This window comes from Hippocampus zosterae, chromosome 19, assembly GCF_025434085.1.
Source record: "Hippocampus zosterae strain Florida chromosome 19, ASM2543408v3, whole genome shotgun sequence".
Lineage (NCBI taxonomy): Eukaryota > Metazoa > Chordata > Actinopteri > Syngnathiformes > Syngnathidae > Hippocampus > Hippocampus zosterae.
Window position 1 is genome coordinate 4016639 of NC_067469.1, and position 14561 is coordinate 4031199.

The following is a 14561-nucleotide window of genomic DNA, read 5'->3' on the forward strand; positions in this document are numbered from 1 at the left end:
ATCACCCTCTGTTTGAACCCGCACTAGCGAGGTGGCGTTAGCTTCGACCAAAAAAAAAAGCTACAAAGAGAATAAGTAAATGCCGTCCAAGGCCAAGAGTCGGAATGAACGAAATGGGGGCGTTTCCAAACCCCCCCGCTCGGCAAAGCAAAACGGAAAGTCACTTGAGGTGAAACTTGAAAAGCGACGGACCCCGAAATGCCAAAACATGACGTCGCACAACAAAAGTAGCAGCCATTGTAAATGTCAGGAATGTTGCAGTTAAGAACACGAGGAATTGGATGATGCAACCCCCCCCGCCCCCCACACACACACTCGGGAAAGTGGAACCAAACAACATTCGAGAACCCGTGATGCCGAAACGACAAAAAGTGATGCTGCGTTCACTCAAACTGGGAAACCTCTGACCCCCACAAAGGACTGCCTAAGTACTTCTCATTTCTTGAGTGCCGTATTCCGTCGGCAAACACGCCTCCGCCTGAACACCGACCGCTATTCAACTTCACGCAACCTACGACGCGGAGGTGTCGCCGAGTCGGATGAGGCGCATCGTGGCCGCGGCGCCCGTTCGCCGGCCGGTTTGGGGCGAAGAAGGACAGGGGTCGCGCGTGCGGCCCACCGATGGCAAAGTGATGCGTACCCAGCAGCCACGGCGGTCCAGAAGGATTAGGCCGAGAGGGGAGTATGTGACGGTTGCCTAGCAACTACAAACCCACTCAAACGCCGCCTGGCGAGCAAACAGGCCTTGAATAGGAACAAGTTGAAGTCTCGACTCACCCAGCTATCACGGCACGGAATGACACGCACACACACACACACACACACACACACACACTGTGTGCTTAAGTGTGTGTGTGTGTGTGTGCGCGCGAGCGCCACCTTCAACACGTGTAGTAGCTAATGACAAGACAGTCATACAACTAATGGCTTCAGCTGGATCCCTGCCACACTTTTGTGCTTTGCTGCAGGCTCTTTCCAGCCTGCTTTTTCCTATTCTGGGATGTCCTCGCATGAACCGAGGTCTCTTGCCAGCATCTAGCCTGCATCTCATGAAAGAAGTCCTCCAACAGTTCATACAAAAGAGAGGAGAAAAAAAAGGAAGAAGAAGAAGAAGAAGAAAAAAAAAAGCCAAGTGTGAGTTCACAAAGCTCTGCTCGTCCAGTCGACTTGTGAGGAAAGTAAGTCAGGGTGCGAACATGGCCAACAAAATGGAGGTTCATGGAGAATCAATCAACTTTTATAATAAAAGCTTTTTAGTGTGTGTGTGTGTGTTTCAATTGTACGGGGCGTCGTAAAATGTTTTACTATATTGTTAATTCATCGTGTTTTACATCTTTGGATAAGGATTATGTGTGACGCGCTCTGAAACATGACTTTATTGTGTGGTGTTTACGGTTGAGCAGCCAAACGACAGCCGTTTCCAATATTCAGGTTGCCTCGGAGAATGGCGAGTTTATTTTATACGTTTACTTTTAATCGGCACTGCCTTTTATTATAGGTATAAAAGTTATACAGTATATATATATATATATATATATATATTAGTTTAAAGGAGTACAAAATAAATCCAATGTCACAAAAACTATACAGAGTATCTATCCATTCGTTTCATATGTACTATGTGTATGCAAGTATATTTTGTTCTATCAATTTAAAGAAAGAGAGAGAAATGTATAGAAATAAAAAAAAAACAAAAGCTAAACACGTCTACAACATGTCAACACAAAATAATAAGCCTACTCTAACTGACAAACAAGAGCAATCATCACATCGTCACCATTTCATTTTTGATATCTGCACTTGTCTATACACGTCGATCGTAATAATAATAATTACGACAACAATCCTGCATCAATTCACACGCGGCTGATTGTCGTTGAAAGAACATCAAACCGCACCGTTCGAGAAAGACAGAAAGTGCCACACGCGTCCTGCAGGAGGCGCTAACGCCTCAATTCGAAAGCGCACCATGGCCGCAACTCCCCATCAATTAGTTTCGTCTCCGTCTGTCTTTCGGTGATGTTTTATGATTATAGGTCAATAGGGGCCCCTCAATGTTTTTTTTTTGTACTCTCGTAGGTGCTCGGGAAGTCGCAGGGCTGAATTGATTTCCTTAATTGCTCTTCAATGACCTCAACATTCCCCCACGGTTTTGTCCTTGACGCAACACTTTCGCTATTAGTGAAGCCAACGAATGAAAAAAAATGACCCCCCCCCCCCCATCCCCCGCGGTGAATATCTTCCGCTTTTTTCCACCGGCTTCGCGTATATTCAAGTGGCTGTATCAGACACACCGCCCGCACATCGAAAATTATGCTCAATTTTTTTTTGTGCGGTTCTCGAGCGACATTCCTCGACAAGCCTTTTATCCGGCCCTCATGGAAACACACTTTAGCTTCCATCTGCTCAGCGGAGGAGGAGGCAGACGGGTGACGCATATACCTCACATGTGGCAGAGCGAGAGAGGGGGCGGGGGGGGGGGGGCAGAAAACGAGTGGGAGCGGAGGGCAGAATGATGAGCGCGGTGACGTCACATAACATATGGGCAGGGCCGGGGTGAGCGGGTTTTCGCCGTGGTCTGGCCAGGCAACGGGAGGAATGACAATCGCGAGCGATGCATCACAACCGTGATTATGTTTCATACTTCTATACGTTGTGTATAAAAAAAAGCAAGCGGAAAAAAACTCACTTCGTTAGAGCACGATGAATAGATGTCTAAAAGTGAAAAGGTAAATGAACATAGAGCGAGAGGGAAAAGATAAATGAAATCATCAATAGATTATTTTAAGTTGTATTTTACCCCCCGTCGCTCAAAAATTGAAACAATACTGCAAATTAAGACAATTACTCTAAATATATTTTTTTAAACAAGCGACTACATCGAATATCCTGGAAGACGCGTACAATTAAAATGTATTCATTTGATTAAAACTAACCACTGCTAGCAAGTGATACATTGCTATTTACAACATTGCAAAATACTATTTAACAATTCAACTGAATATTGCTACTGTACAAAGTGATTATTTTGTTTATTTTAAATTAAATAAATACATTTCATTTGCAAGACGTGCTTAGTAGTGCGCCTTTTTTCGATCAAAGTTCTTAAAATTCCAACAAATATGAATTTTGAACGGCCCGCATGCCATTTCTTAATGAGGTCCAAACCGTAAAGCAATCGCATCCCGTTTACACTCACCTCCACTCCTTCGCTGTGCGGGGGTCCAGCGCCGTCTAGCGTCGAGAAGCGTCCCTACACTTGCTTCAGGAGTTCCCAGCTGATGTTGACGTCAAAAACTTTTTTTCCCCTCCTTGTTCGCAGATCGTCCGCTGGAGAAAGAGAACAGAATGTAACGAATACGCAACTTCAAAATGGGTGGGGTGGGGTGGGGGGGGTTGAAGGTGACTGTAGTGCAAGGAGGTGAGAGGAGGTAATCCCCCACCATGTGAGTGGGCGGTGATGACTCAAACGGTGCCGGCCCTATAAAAGGAGGGAGCGCACACGTCGGGAGAGTTCCTTACCCAATGTGTCGAGGCGACTGACGACCGGCTCGGATCTCCTGTGCCGTCCCGTCCCGTCGGTTTCTCTGGCCGCACGATGCACGACTCCGGCGGGGTGCAACTGACGCGCGCTCTGAAGCTCGCCGCTCTCTTCCTGCTGCTGGTGCCTCGCTTCCTGGCCGCGGCCGTAACGCTGTGGCTCCTGGACTTCCTGTGCATCCGACGCAAAGTGCTGCTCCAGATGGGCGCGCGGCCGCACAGCGCCGACGACCCGCCGCTGTGCGTGTCCGACTCCAACCGCATGTTCACGCTGGAGTCCTTGCGGGCCGTGTGGTACGGCCAGAAGCTGGACCTGCTCAAATCGGCGCGGCTGGGACGCGCGGCGCCCAACACGGAGGTGGTGCTGGTGCCCGAGCGGCGCCCGCTGCGCATCCTGGACTGCATGCGCGGCACGCGGCCGCTGGTGCTCAACTTCGGCAGCTGCTCCTGACCGCCCTTCATGACGCGCCTGGCCGCCTTCCAGCGCGTCGTCAGCCAATACGCCGACATCGCCGACTTCGTGGTGGTGTACATCGAGGAGGCGCACCCGGCCGACGGCTGGGTGAGCTCGGACGCCCCCTACCAGATTCTCAAGCACCGCTGCCTGGAGGACCGGCTGAGCGCAGCGCGCCTGATGCTGGCACAGGTGCCCGGCAGCAGCGTGGTGGTGGACAACATGGACAACTCGTCCAATGCCGCCTACGGAGCCTACTTCGAGAGACTCTACATCGTGCACGACCAAAGGGTGGTCTACCAGGGGGCCCGGGGGCCGGAGGGCTACCGGATCTCAGAGCTCAGGAAGTGGCTGGAACAGTACCGGAGGGACATGAGCGCGTGTCCGCTACTGCAAGCGTAACCCAGGAGCAGCCTTTAAAAAAAAACAAAAACAAACAAACAACAAAAACGGTGTTTACCTGCACACTTGGAGTGTTTTTCATGCGTTACGTAGGTGATGACTCCTCAAAATCAGGGGTTCTCCGACTTTTGGGGTACAGGGCCCCTCCCACAAAAAAAACTACACTTTGAAAACTGCTGGTTCAAAAATAACTTAATTTGGGTCCAAAAAAATATATGTAACACAATTTCTGAAGTCAAGTCATACAAAAATGTTATGTACAAAACAACCAAAAAAGTTTGCTCAAAGTGACACAAGTAGTGGCAATTTTTTTTTAACCAAAATGAGGTTATTTTTGACACAGCAGTGTTAGGAGTGAATAAAAACGTTGCCCATTTTGGGAACAAAAATCAAAAATCCCCTCCCCCCCTTTTTTTTGGTTTTGTTGAGAGACAAAAACAGTTACAGTGTTACGAGAATGAAATTGTGTTTGTCCAAGATGTGATCGTACTAAAGTCAAAGCTGAACAAGTGAAGAAAGTCATATTGTAACAAAATTCTCATGTCATCTAAACAAGACCAGTCATGGTCATCTTGGTTTTTTTTCCCCTCATGATAGTCACACAGCTTATTCACAGTCACATTTTTAACATTCCCAAGTACAACACAATGTTATTCTCGAAATAATACTCACTCTTAAAAAATATGAACAACTATTATTTTGTTCTTGAAAAATACGACTATTTCTGGAACAATGCACTCTTTTATTTTACACTTACAACAATAAATGGCCATTTTCATGTAGGGATGTCAGATTCAAAGTGTTATGTTGTTTCAAAGTGCTGAGCTTTTAATTAGCACAAAGCCTGGTTAGGGAGGAGGAACTGGTTTCTTATGTGTTGTTGTTGTTTTTTTTTTTTGGCACTACTGTCCTTTCATAAAGCGTGTTATTTTTATTTTTTTTTGTTTCAAACACATCCGATTGCTAATTAATTGGCAGCCACTACAAGCTTACAGATCACCGGGGGTCCGGGGACCCCAGTTTGAGAACCACTAATCTCGATGACGATTTTATATTGATGTTGGGTTCCGGGTGGCACGCTGGGGTGTCTGCGTGAAGTTCAGTTCTCCAACGGCCCGGCCACAGAACTGACACTGATGTTTGTGACACCTCGGTGGGGTTGGTGGGTGGCTGTCCCTAATGGGCGCCGAGATGACAGACGAAACGAGGGAGGGGTAACGATGATGACGTGACGTCATGCTGTGTAATTGAACACACTTTTTTTTTTGTATAAAATAAACGAGGGACACTCAACCTTTTTTGAGCGACGGCATCATGATGCCGTTTTTTCTTGTTTCTTACTTTGTGTGTGTCAAATTGAGGTTAGGGAAGAGAGGTGTGTGGGTGTGTGTGACATGAAATAAAGGGAACAAGTGTATAAATGTACTGCAATGTCATATATTCAACTCCCCGTTTTTGTACGGGTCAAACTGACCCATTTTAACAATAAAGTTAATTCCCCGCGTAGTCACGGTTTGGCACCTGCAGATTCACTCATTTGCTAATTTTAAAATAATTATTATAATTTGTAATATTTTTGTGTCGAAAACACTTGCCGGAGGTGTATCGCCATTTTTTTCAATAATTTTTGGGGCGTTGACCCCCCCCCCCCCCAACATTTGAATATACTGTATGAATACACATACTGTATATCCATATTTATAAACATATGCGCATACCTAGAAAGAGTCCACATTAAAGCAGCGCACAAAGCTTGATGTTCCCTTCATCACATTTGTGGAGCGCCGTGAATTAAATGTTGGAGATGTAAATAAACAAACAAACAAATAAATACATATTGTGGGATGAGGGATTACCGAGCTCTTTTGATTCACGTCGGTCCTAGGTGGTTCGGTTTTCAAACGCCCTTGGCTCCATCCTGGATGTTCCTCAGCTCCCCCCACCCCCGTTGTTGCGACATTGGGCTTGTCCTGTCAAGGCCGGGCAAGGGGAGGCAGGTGGCAAAACAATAACACCCACCCACACAGAAAAGATAAACATCCACACATGATAGCAATTCATCTTAATGAATAACGGCGAACACACAAAAAAATGTACGATCTAAAAAAAAAAAGAAGAAAGGAGCTGATTGATAATGTCTGTGTGATCAAAGAGCAGACACACTGCGAAAAGAGAGTGTTATGTTGCTTTTTGCTTATGGCTCTAAAGGATTTATTGCCTTGACGGGTCCTGAGCAGTATTTAAGGTCAGCTAAAAAAACAAAAAAAAACAAAAGGTAGTCCAAGAGTATTTTCCAAGGTGCTTTCGTTTGGCCTCGGAGAATAATAGAGCAACCAAACATTGCCCCGGTAGCAGACAAACGTAGGCCCATGAGCTGTAGAGCGATGACATCACAGGACAGGAGGTGCTCGATTTATGCCTGAATCCCTACAACTACTTGCTAGAATGATTTATTCCAAAAATAAAAAGCAAACCAATTCAGAATGTTGGTTAACATGACAAGAACTATTTCCAGATGTATAAACACAATCGATTTTAAACATTCATAAATAGCATCAGATTGATCCAAACGGACGGTTTGATGACAAGCTGTGAAATGATTGTTCCTCTACACAGCGGGGGCAAAAAGCCACCAGTTTCAGAGTTTATACAGAGAGAGGGAGGGAGGGAGGGGAGGGGGGGGGGCTGTTTTTGTGATGGACTGGTTCTAATCAATTTCGCTACGGTGCAAGTAGTTCAATCCTAGTCTGTTTCCACCCTTCTTCAAAGATCACACTTTTGAGTTGACCTTTGACGTGTTGCGCAGCCCTCCACTCAGTAACCTGCCGAAAGTTCAACAGTTTGTTTTGGACGTGTTGGGGGTGGGGGAGTTCTATAAATCCATAAACGGAGGTAAAAATTAACAAAATGCTTGAGAAACGGCAATGTAAAGACTGAAGGTTGTTGTTGACGAAATTGCCTTTTTGGAGAATGCCATTGTGTGATATTGGCGAGTTTAAAAAATCAAGTTAAAAAAACAACAACAACACTATGGTGGTATAACATCATTTTTTTCCCCCTCAACCCTTTCGTCCCATCTTCTACTCGAGTAAGCCCCCATCTCTGATTTGCTGACAATTTTGTTAAAAACAAAAAGATAAATTATCCACCACTTGCTCATATGGGCAAAAATCTCTTCAATATAACACGGGTCACAATGACCCGTGACTGCTCCTAGTGTATGAAATAAATAAATGTATATGAAGGGGTTCCTTCATAATAGATGTGAGGGAGGACTGTGCACATATCGCATACAATAATTATGTGATCTATAGGGCAAAAAGGCATTTATGAAGTGTAGAACCACTGCCTAACACTTGCATATGAGTTTAGAAATGTAGCTAAGATGAATATTATATGACATGTACAAGTACTTCTGACCTATGAAAACGACAACAAAACTTCAAACACCGCTGGGTGAAACGTTGACTTTTCTGTTTGAGGAAAGGAGGTGCAAATTGCATCGGATCACATGGGCGCCACGGTTACCATGGCGACCTGGTTGCCAAGAGATCTATTTTATCTGGAGAGTTCTGTCTGCCGGTTCAGATGTCGCTGGGCACCGATCTCAATAACAAGATCTCCTCTGTCAAAAGCGAACAGTGGGCACTTTAGGAAACAAACAAACAAACAAACAAACAAACAAACAAAAAACAAGTGAGTACTAATCACCGACAGTTTGCGGACTTATATTTTTTTACTTCAATACCGGAATTGGAGAGCCAGATGCGCCGTGTCCCTCATGAATGGAACCAGATGATTCAGGTTGGCCTCCTCCTCCTCCGTCTCCACCTCCACATGACGCAAGTTTGGACGCGTCTGACGCGTGGCTCCGCTGAGCACCCGCTCTCTTTCCAGTTGTGAATAACCCTTCGCTGGGATACGGAGAAGTGTTTACGCTTCCTCGCTGCTCTCCTTGTCGGCTCCGGATCCGCGCTCACGCTCACACTTAGGGACAATTTAGAGTGTTCCATTAACCTGCCGCGCATGTTTTTGGAACGTGGGAGGAAACCGGAGTACCCGGAAAAAACCCACGCAGGCACGGCCACTGTTTAGTTGACCACCAGCCATTTTTTACGAGGTGGGGAAAAAGGGGGCATACATTTTGAAGGGAGGCATTTATATAAGTGGACAACCGGTTAAAATGTAGTGGGGGGGGGGGGGGGGCATCAACACCTCCACAAGGGACAATCAGGTTTAATGGACAACGAAATGTCGCCAACGTTGCGGGAAGATTTTCGCCTGAAACAACCCTCCCATTGATGGAGCTTGGACGCCGGGCTAGCACGACGTGGAAAAGCCGCCCGTTCCAGGCCCCACAAAAAACTTTTGCTCTAGATAACTTTGGATTGTTTTCGGAGCGTCCAAGCCAGGGGCAAGTTGTAGAGCGCATAGTTGATTTATAACACCGTAGAGGCCGTCCGGGTCATCCAACGAGTTCTCGAGAAACAAAACGCCTGTACAAAGAAACAATGTCGAATGAGGGAGAGATCTTGGTAAGAGGTTTTGTCTTTGGCTAGCGTGTCGGCTTTTTTTTTCTTTTTTTTCTTCGAAACATCGTTCTCTCTCCAAATGCCGGAGGTGGTTTAAGCCACGTTGTCAACCATACAAAACTTCTAGTGGCCTCAAATATGTATCGGCTAAAAAGTGATGATTCCCTTTGAGTTTGTCCCCCACCGCCTAGGGTCAACAAAACTGGACTGCGTGACTATCAATCCCACCTAATGGGACAATTTGATTACGGCAAGACACTATGATCCGATTATAAGTGATGGATTGTTTTTCATTTTTATAGTGATGCAAATACGAGCTCGCTCTCACTGCGCTGCAAGAAACGATTAAGACGGCATCGAGGGGGTTGCGTTAATGTGGCTTGACTTCAAATTTGGCCGCCGCGCTCCAATTAGAGAAAGGCGCGCCTGTTGGGGTGCGAGGGCGGGGGGGGGGGGGGGGTGATGTTTTATGGATATTTCACTCACATTCCTACTCCGTTTTGGTTTGTTTTTGTGGTCCAAAAATTGAAGGGAGCAGTTTTTGACGAACAATCGCAAATACTGTGCATGGCGTGCATTCATTTACAACGACTTTTTTTTTTTTTGTGGGGGAGGGAGCTAATCTTTAGACAAAACTATTTTTTTTCCCCACTTGTTTTTAAGGTTTTTCCTCCAATTACCATAACTTCATCAATGCGTTATGAAAGTCTGCCATATACAGCGTGCTCAGACCTGCATACAAATTCATAAATGTCATAAAGCGAGCAGCCCCGCATTAAATTCGTTCACCCTTGTGGAATATGACAAAACCCTCTCGTCTGAACATCGTTCTCACGAAAGGTCACCTCGGGGAAAATTGTGCATATTGCTTTTTTTGCTCATCTGAGGCGAGTCAAATACCACACCCCCCCACCCCCCTTCCCCTTTCACTGCCTGTCAATCTGCTGCTTCCTCCTGCACTTCATATCCCTCAAGTGCATCGTGGCCTCGCGACTCCAGACGGTCAGCTGAGGTTGAGGCGTCTACGCCGCGTCGCCTCTACCTGTGTCACTTTGAGCGCTTCCGTATGTGTGATTGTTAAGGAATTATTCCGCTAGAAGTAGTAGTAGAACTTTGTTGATGAGTTTCATCTTGCTATTAGAACTATTGACACTAGTCTCTGTCCTGAACTGCTGCTTGTACTCAAAACAAGGAGTGTAGGGTGAAGTTGGGGCCCTAATTCCCCTTGGTTGATTAACAGCCCCCTGGCTATCTCCTTTCCGCCTCCCACTTCGCAAAAGTCCCTGAAGGCTGCCAAGTGCCTTCGAGGAGTAAACCTAGTCTCAAGGTCTGTGGACCAGCAGATATGGTCTACACCAGGGGTCACCAAACTTTTTGAGAGTGAGAGCTACTTCATGTGTCCTGATTGTGTGAAGGGCTACTAAATTGATACACGTCTAAAATAACATTTGTACAAATTACATTTAATAATATTAGAACGTTAGCTAGCTAGATGTATACTGTAGCTAGCTAGTTAGATAGCTAAATAGGTGGCTATAGAATCTATAATGCTGCCCATGTTTGCATTTTTAAATCAAAATTTCTACGAGCAAATCACAATCCTAGCACTGGCGGGCTACTGGTGTGGTCCTCACGGGCTACCTGGTGCTCGCGGGCACCACGTTGGAGACCCCTGGTCTACACTTTGTCAAAATGGCAACATTGAACTTTGCTTGACTTTCTTTGTTTCAGGTTTTTACATAAGGGGAAGGACTGCCCGCCCCTAATTAACATAATTAACATACTATGCCTATATGTACGTGTGACTGTAGTTGCTCGGGGCTTCCTGATGAAATCTGAGACTCACAGGAGCCCGAATCGATTCGTGTTGCGTTGTGATAAACTTAAGAAAAGACTACGTGGTGTTGGGTCTTCTTCCACCTTATAGAGAGATAAAAGAATCTGTAACCAAGGAAGGACCAAGAGCAAATTGACAGCTCCCATTCCTCAACAGTGATGTTGTGATTTGACGCCGCTATAGAGAGCTATTGCGCATGTGTGTGTGTGTGTCTGTGTGTGTGTGTCCTCGGGTGCTCCAGATATGCTTGTATTCCAGACAGTCAAGTCAGAGGAACATTGTGCTCGGAGCCGGCTTTCGATCTACTCATTATTGCTGAAGAGGAGCCCCCCCCGCTGCTTTATGTCCTCAACGTATTTATACACATGCGCCCAGAAATGGGCCCGCAATATTAAATGCGGCTGCACAATGAGAATTACTCTCAAAGCCGTCATATTTTCCCAAAGTGGGAGACTTTTTAGGATGTTGCGCTTTAGAGGCGCGACTGAAGATGCCCGTTCTGTTTTATCTGCTTTTATAAAAGGAGATCTCGCTACAGTTCTTGTTTTGGAGAGGCGGACTTAGGAACGTGTCCGATGTGTGAACTTTACATGACCTTGCCTTATCAGATTTGCATGATCGGCGAGTCACCGGATGTCCCATCTGGTCACGCAGAATTCTCAGGGGAGGGGGGGGGGGGTGAACACTTGAAAAGTCCGCTTTTGTCTTCGCTCTACTGGGAATAAAAACAAACCAAAAAAGAAAGAACAGCCTGCGTCTCAACTTCCAATAATAATAGCTTGTTATTTTGCAGAGGAACATGACGTCTTACCCTGAGGTACACATCGTTGTCTTAAGCCGTTCATTGTGTGGCGGCAAGGAGGATATTTGTTCACGCGGCCGCCATTCCGGATTCAACACCCTGGAGGGTGTAGGTTCGCCGTTTAAGCTCGTTTCGAAGTCGCGACGTTGTCGCCGGCGGAGAGTCTGGCTGCGTGAGCGTAACAACAGAATCCAGCTGGGAAGGAGCCAAAGGAGTTGGGTGAGGTGGTGCAAAAAAAACATTCAAACCAAGAGATACGTTTTCCTTCTTGACAAAAGAAGGAAAATGCACGACTGGAAGATCCTCGCCGACACGTTTGTATACCACTCGATGAAACGAGAGATAAGTTCAAAGGTCAATGTGAACTCAAACGTGTTTTACATGTTACAAAAGCAAACCTTAAACAATATATTTTCAATGAACGCCATCAAAATGTCTGATTTGATGTGCTGATGTCATACTAGGTAACAAAGTGCACCGAGTATATGCCGTCATCTTTTAGTTGGCCTTGAATTTTATTCAAGACTGCCTTGGAAAGCTGTCAATTAACCCAGTTGACTTCTGTAAGGTTTTTTTTTTCTTTTTAAACATTACACAGAAAGATCAACAACCGGTATCGTATAGGCATACAGTACTGCATTCTTGAATTGCGCACCCTCGATTTCTTCTCTCTGCACTCGCAGACCACTTTCGAGGGAATTCGTTCCCTCATTTCCTATGCGGATTCCCCACATGGGTGGGGGGGAGGAATTTCAAAGAAAATGTTTTGGCTTTGGCGACATGACAGAGCATGTTTGAGAAATTTCCAGGAGCAACAAGCTGGCAGCGAGGTTACCTGACGCCACAGCGGTTGTATTGTGCGTGCTTCTCAGCAACACACACACACAAACACATCCCGATGACTGGTAAACGGAAGCCCATCGGCACAAATGGAGATGATGGCTTTTTATATCTCGTCTTCATCTAGTCATCCGGGCTTCTCTTCATCAGTCCTGCTTTGATGCAATGAACAGCAGAAGATTTCATGAGCGGCGCAATTCAGGAATTTTGCAGTTTTTTTAAAAAAATCATTTTTGGAGCAGAGGAAAATAGCAAGCGCCACAGGGGTTTCATGCAACACATGTCTGAAATAGCGCAAATTATGCAAACAATGAAGTCAACCTGCGTTTCGGCGTTTGACTTGCACAGACAGAGCTGCCCGTCATCTGACATGGTTGAGGACTATTGACAAAAGCGCAGGGGAAAAAAAAATTGTCAAACCCGGCAGAGCCTTTTGTTAAAAGTATTGGTTGCTAGCTAAAGGAGTTAAATGGAACATAACTTGACTTATCTGGTTGTCGTCAATATCAAGGTATCGCCCAGCACTATGTCAAACATTTTTTTTTTTTTTTTTGGTGGACATATTTCGACAGAAACTTTTCTTAGCCATTATGAGGTCATTTTCGTGATCCTTTGGAAAGGAAGACGGCCCCATCGAAGCATCCTGTCCAGACAGACAGACAGACAGGGCCTGCTTCCCAAGCCAGGCGTTCCTATGCAGCCCCATGTCAGACATGAAAGAAAAAAAAAATTAGTCTGGCTCCCACGCAAACGATTCTTTGCAAGAAGCAAATTCAAGTGAAGTCCTAAGTCCATGCGATCTGTTGCAAAAAGAGGCAATCTATTTTTTGGGGGGTCTGAAAGCACAATTGCAAAATAAAGAGATACGTTAATCTTCATTGGAGGGGTCTTAAGTAAGACTGACTGATGAGTCACAGTCTAGTTTTCAACGCTGCTCCCGACAACACACCCATTTCCTTACCTGGCAAACCAAACTCAAATTCTTCTGGTACAACGATCGTCGGAGATTTCCGGGCTAGCAATCACGAACCACGCACACCTGTTATGACTCAAGGTGAAGTGATCAAGTAACACACTTATGAAAGCTTTGTTTTTTTTCCTCCTAAAAAACTGAATGCATGCGAAATGGACATTCAAAAGTTTCTTTCTTTGGAGCCTTGTTTCCATAGCAATAGGTTCTGACATCTCCGGTCGTGACGAGCTATTTTTTTTTTTGGGTTGCTAGGATGAGAGATAAGGTGGGTGGGGGGTTACGACAGGCACAGTGTACCACATGTCAACAGAGGGGGCTGCAAGATTAAGATCGATTAAGAACAAAAAGATGCCACATTTAAAGTTGAGCGCTTTGACTGCGTGAACGCGAGTGGGATGTTGGAAGACGAGTGCGTGAGAGATTGGTATATTTGATTTGCACTGACACGCCATGCCCAGAAGAATATTGCAACAAATCAAGCAAATTGCTTTTTTTTTGCGGGGGAGGGGGGGGGGGGTAAGGGGGAGATGGGAGATATTTAAGTGCGTCAAAAGATCTCATTGCCTCCAGACTAAATTCCATGACGAAAAAAAAAAAAACGTTTTCCTCATTTAACAAACACAACATGTTGAACTCAGAGCAGGCTACGTACTAACTGAAGGTGACAACACAAATTAATTTGCTTTTCCTCTTTGCAGTGACTCCAAAATGGGAATTTACACGTTCGCCTCCTGATCCAAGCAGGGGTGCCAGCAGAGGCAACAGGCGAGTGTCAATAGTCCCCGTTGTCCGTGAAAGCAACGCGTAGGTCCCAAACGACGTTCATTTGCACCTTGGTGATGCAAGAGATGCAAAACCTCAGATCCAAATAAGGGCATCGAGGTAGCGCAAGTAGATTGGATTGGATAGGATAAACTTTATGGTCAAATGTACTGTATGTCTAACATACAACACAGATAAAATTTCTTCCCTCTCACATAAAACAAGAGGAGCCGCTGCGGGTGTCCGCGCCGCTATCAAAAGAAGACAAGTTAAAAAAAAAAAAATGACAAGAGCTGCATAGGTAGCAATTTGTGAGCATAGGTAGCTTACAATTATAAAACTGGGCAATGTGGTTCACATATCTATTTTGCTGTCTCTCAAGTACTAACCGTGATTTAACTTTAAATACCTGTCAATTA

General features: G+C 45.4%; 1 protein-coding gene and 1 long non-coding RNA gene across 2 annotated transcripts; one reads left to right on the top strand and one right to left on the bottom strand.

Annotated features, from left to right (window-relative positions):
* The first annotated feature begins 3427 nt into the window (after positions 1 to 3427).
* Positions 3428 to 5906, top strand: LOC127592059 (thyroxine 5-deiodinase-like). Its single transcript, XM_052052481.1, has one exon. It carries the CDS (start codon positions 3599 to 3601, stop codon positions 4394 to 4396), a length of 798 nt encoding a protein of 265 aa, XP_051908441.1. The 5' UTR covers positions 3428 to 3598; the 3' UTR covers positions 4397 to 5906.
* Positions 5907 to 10659: 4753 nt separating this feature from the next.
* LOC127592070 (uncharacterized) lies at positions 10660 to 12550 on the bottom strand. The gene is made up of 3 exons (XR_007960054.1): positions 12403 to 12550; positions 11577 to 11762; positions 10660 to 11480 (listed from the first exon to the last, which is right to left on the bottom strand). It is a non-coding gene; the product is annotated as an uncharacterized LOC127592070 (long non-coding RNA).
* Between the last annotated feature and the right edge of the window lie 2011 nt (positions 12551 to 14561).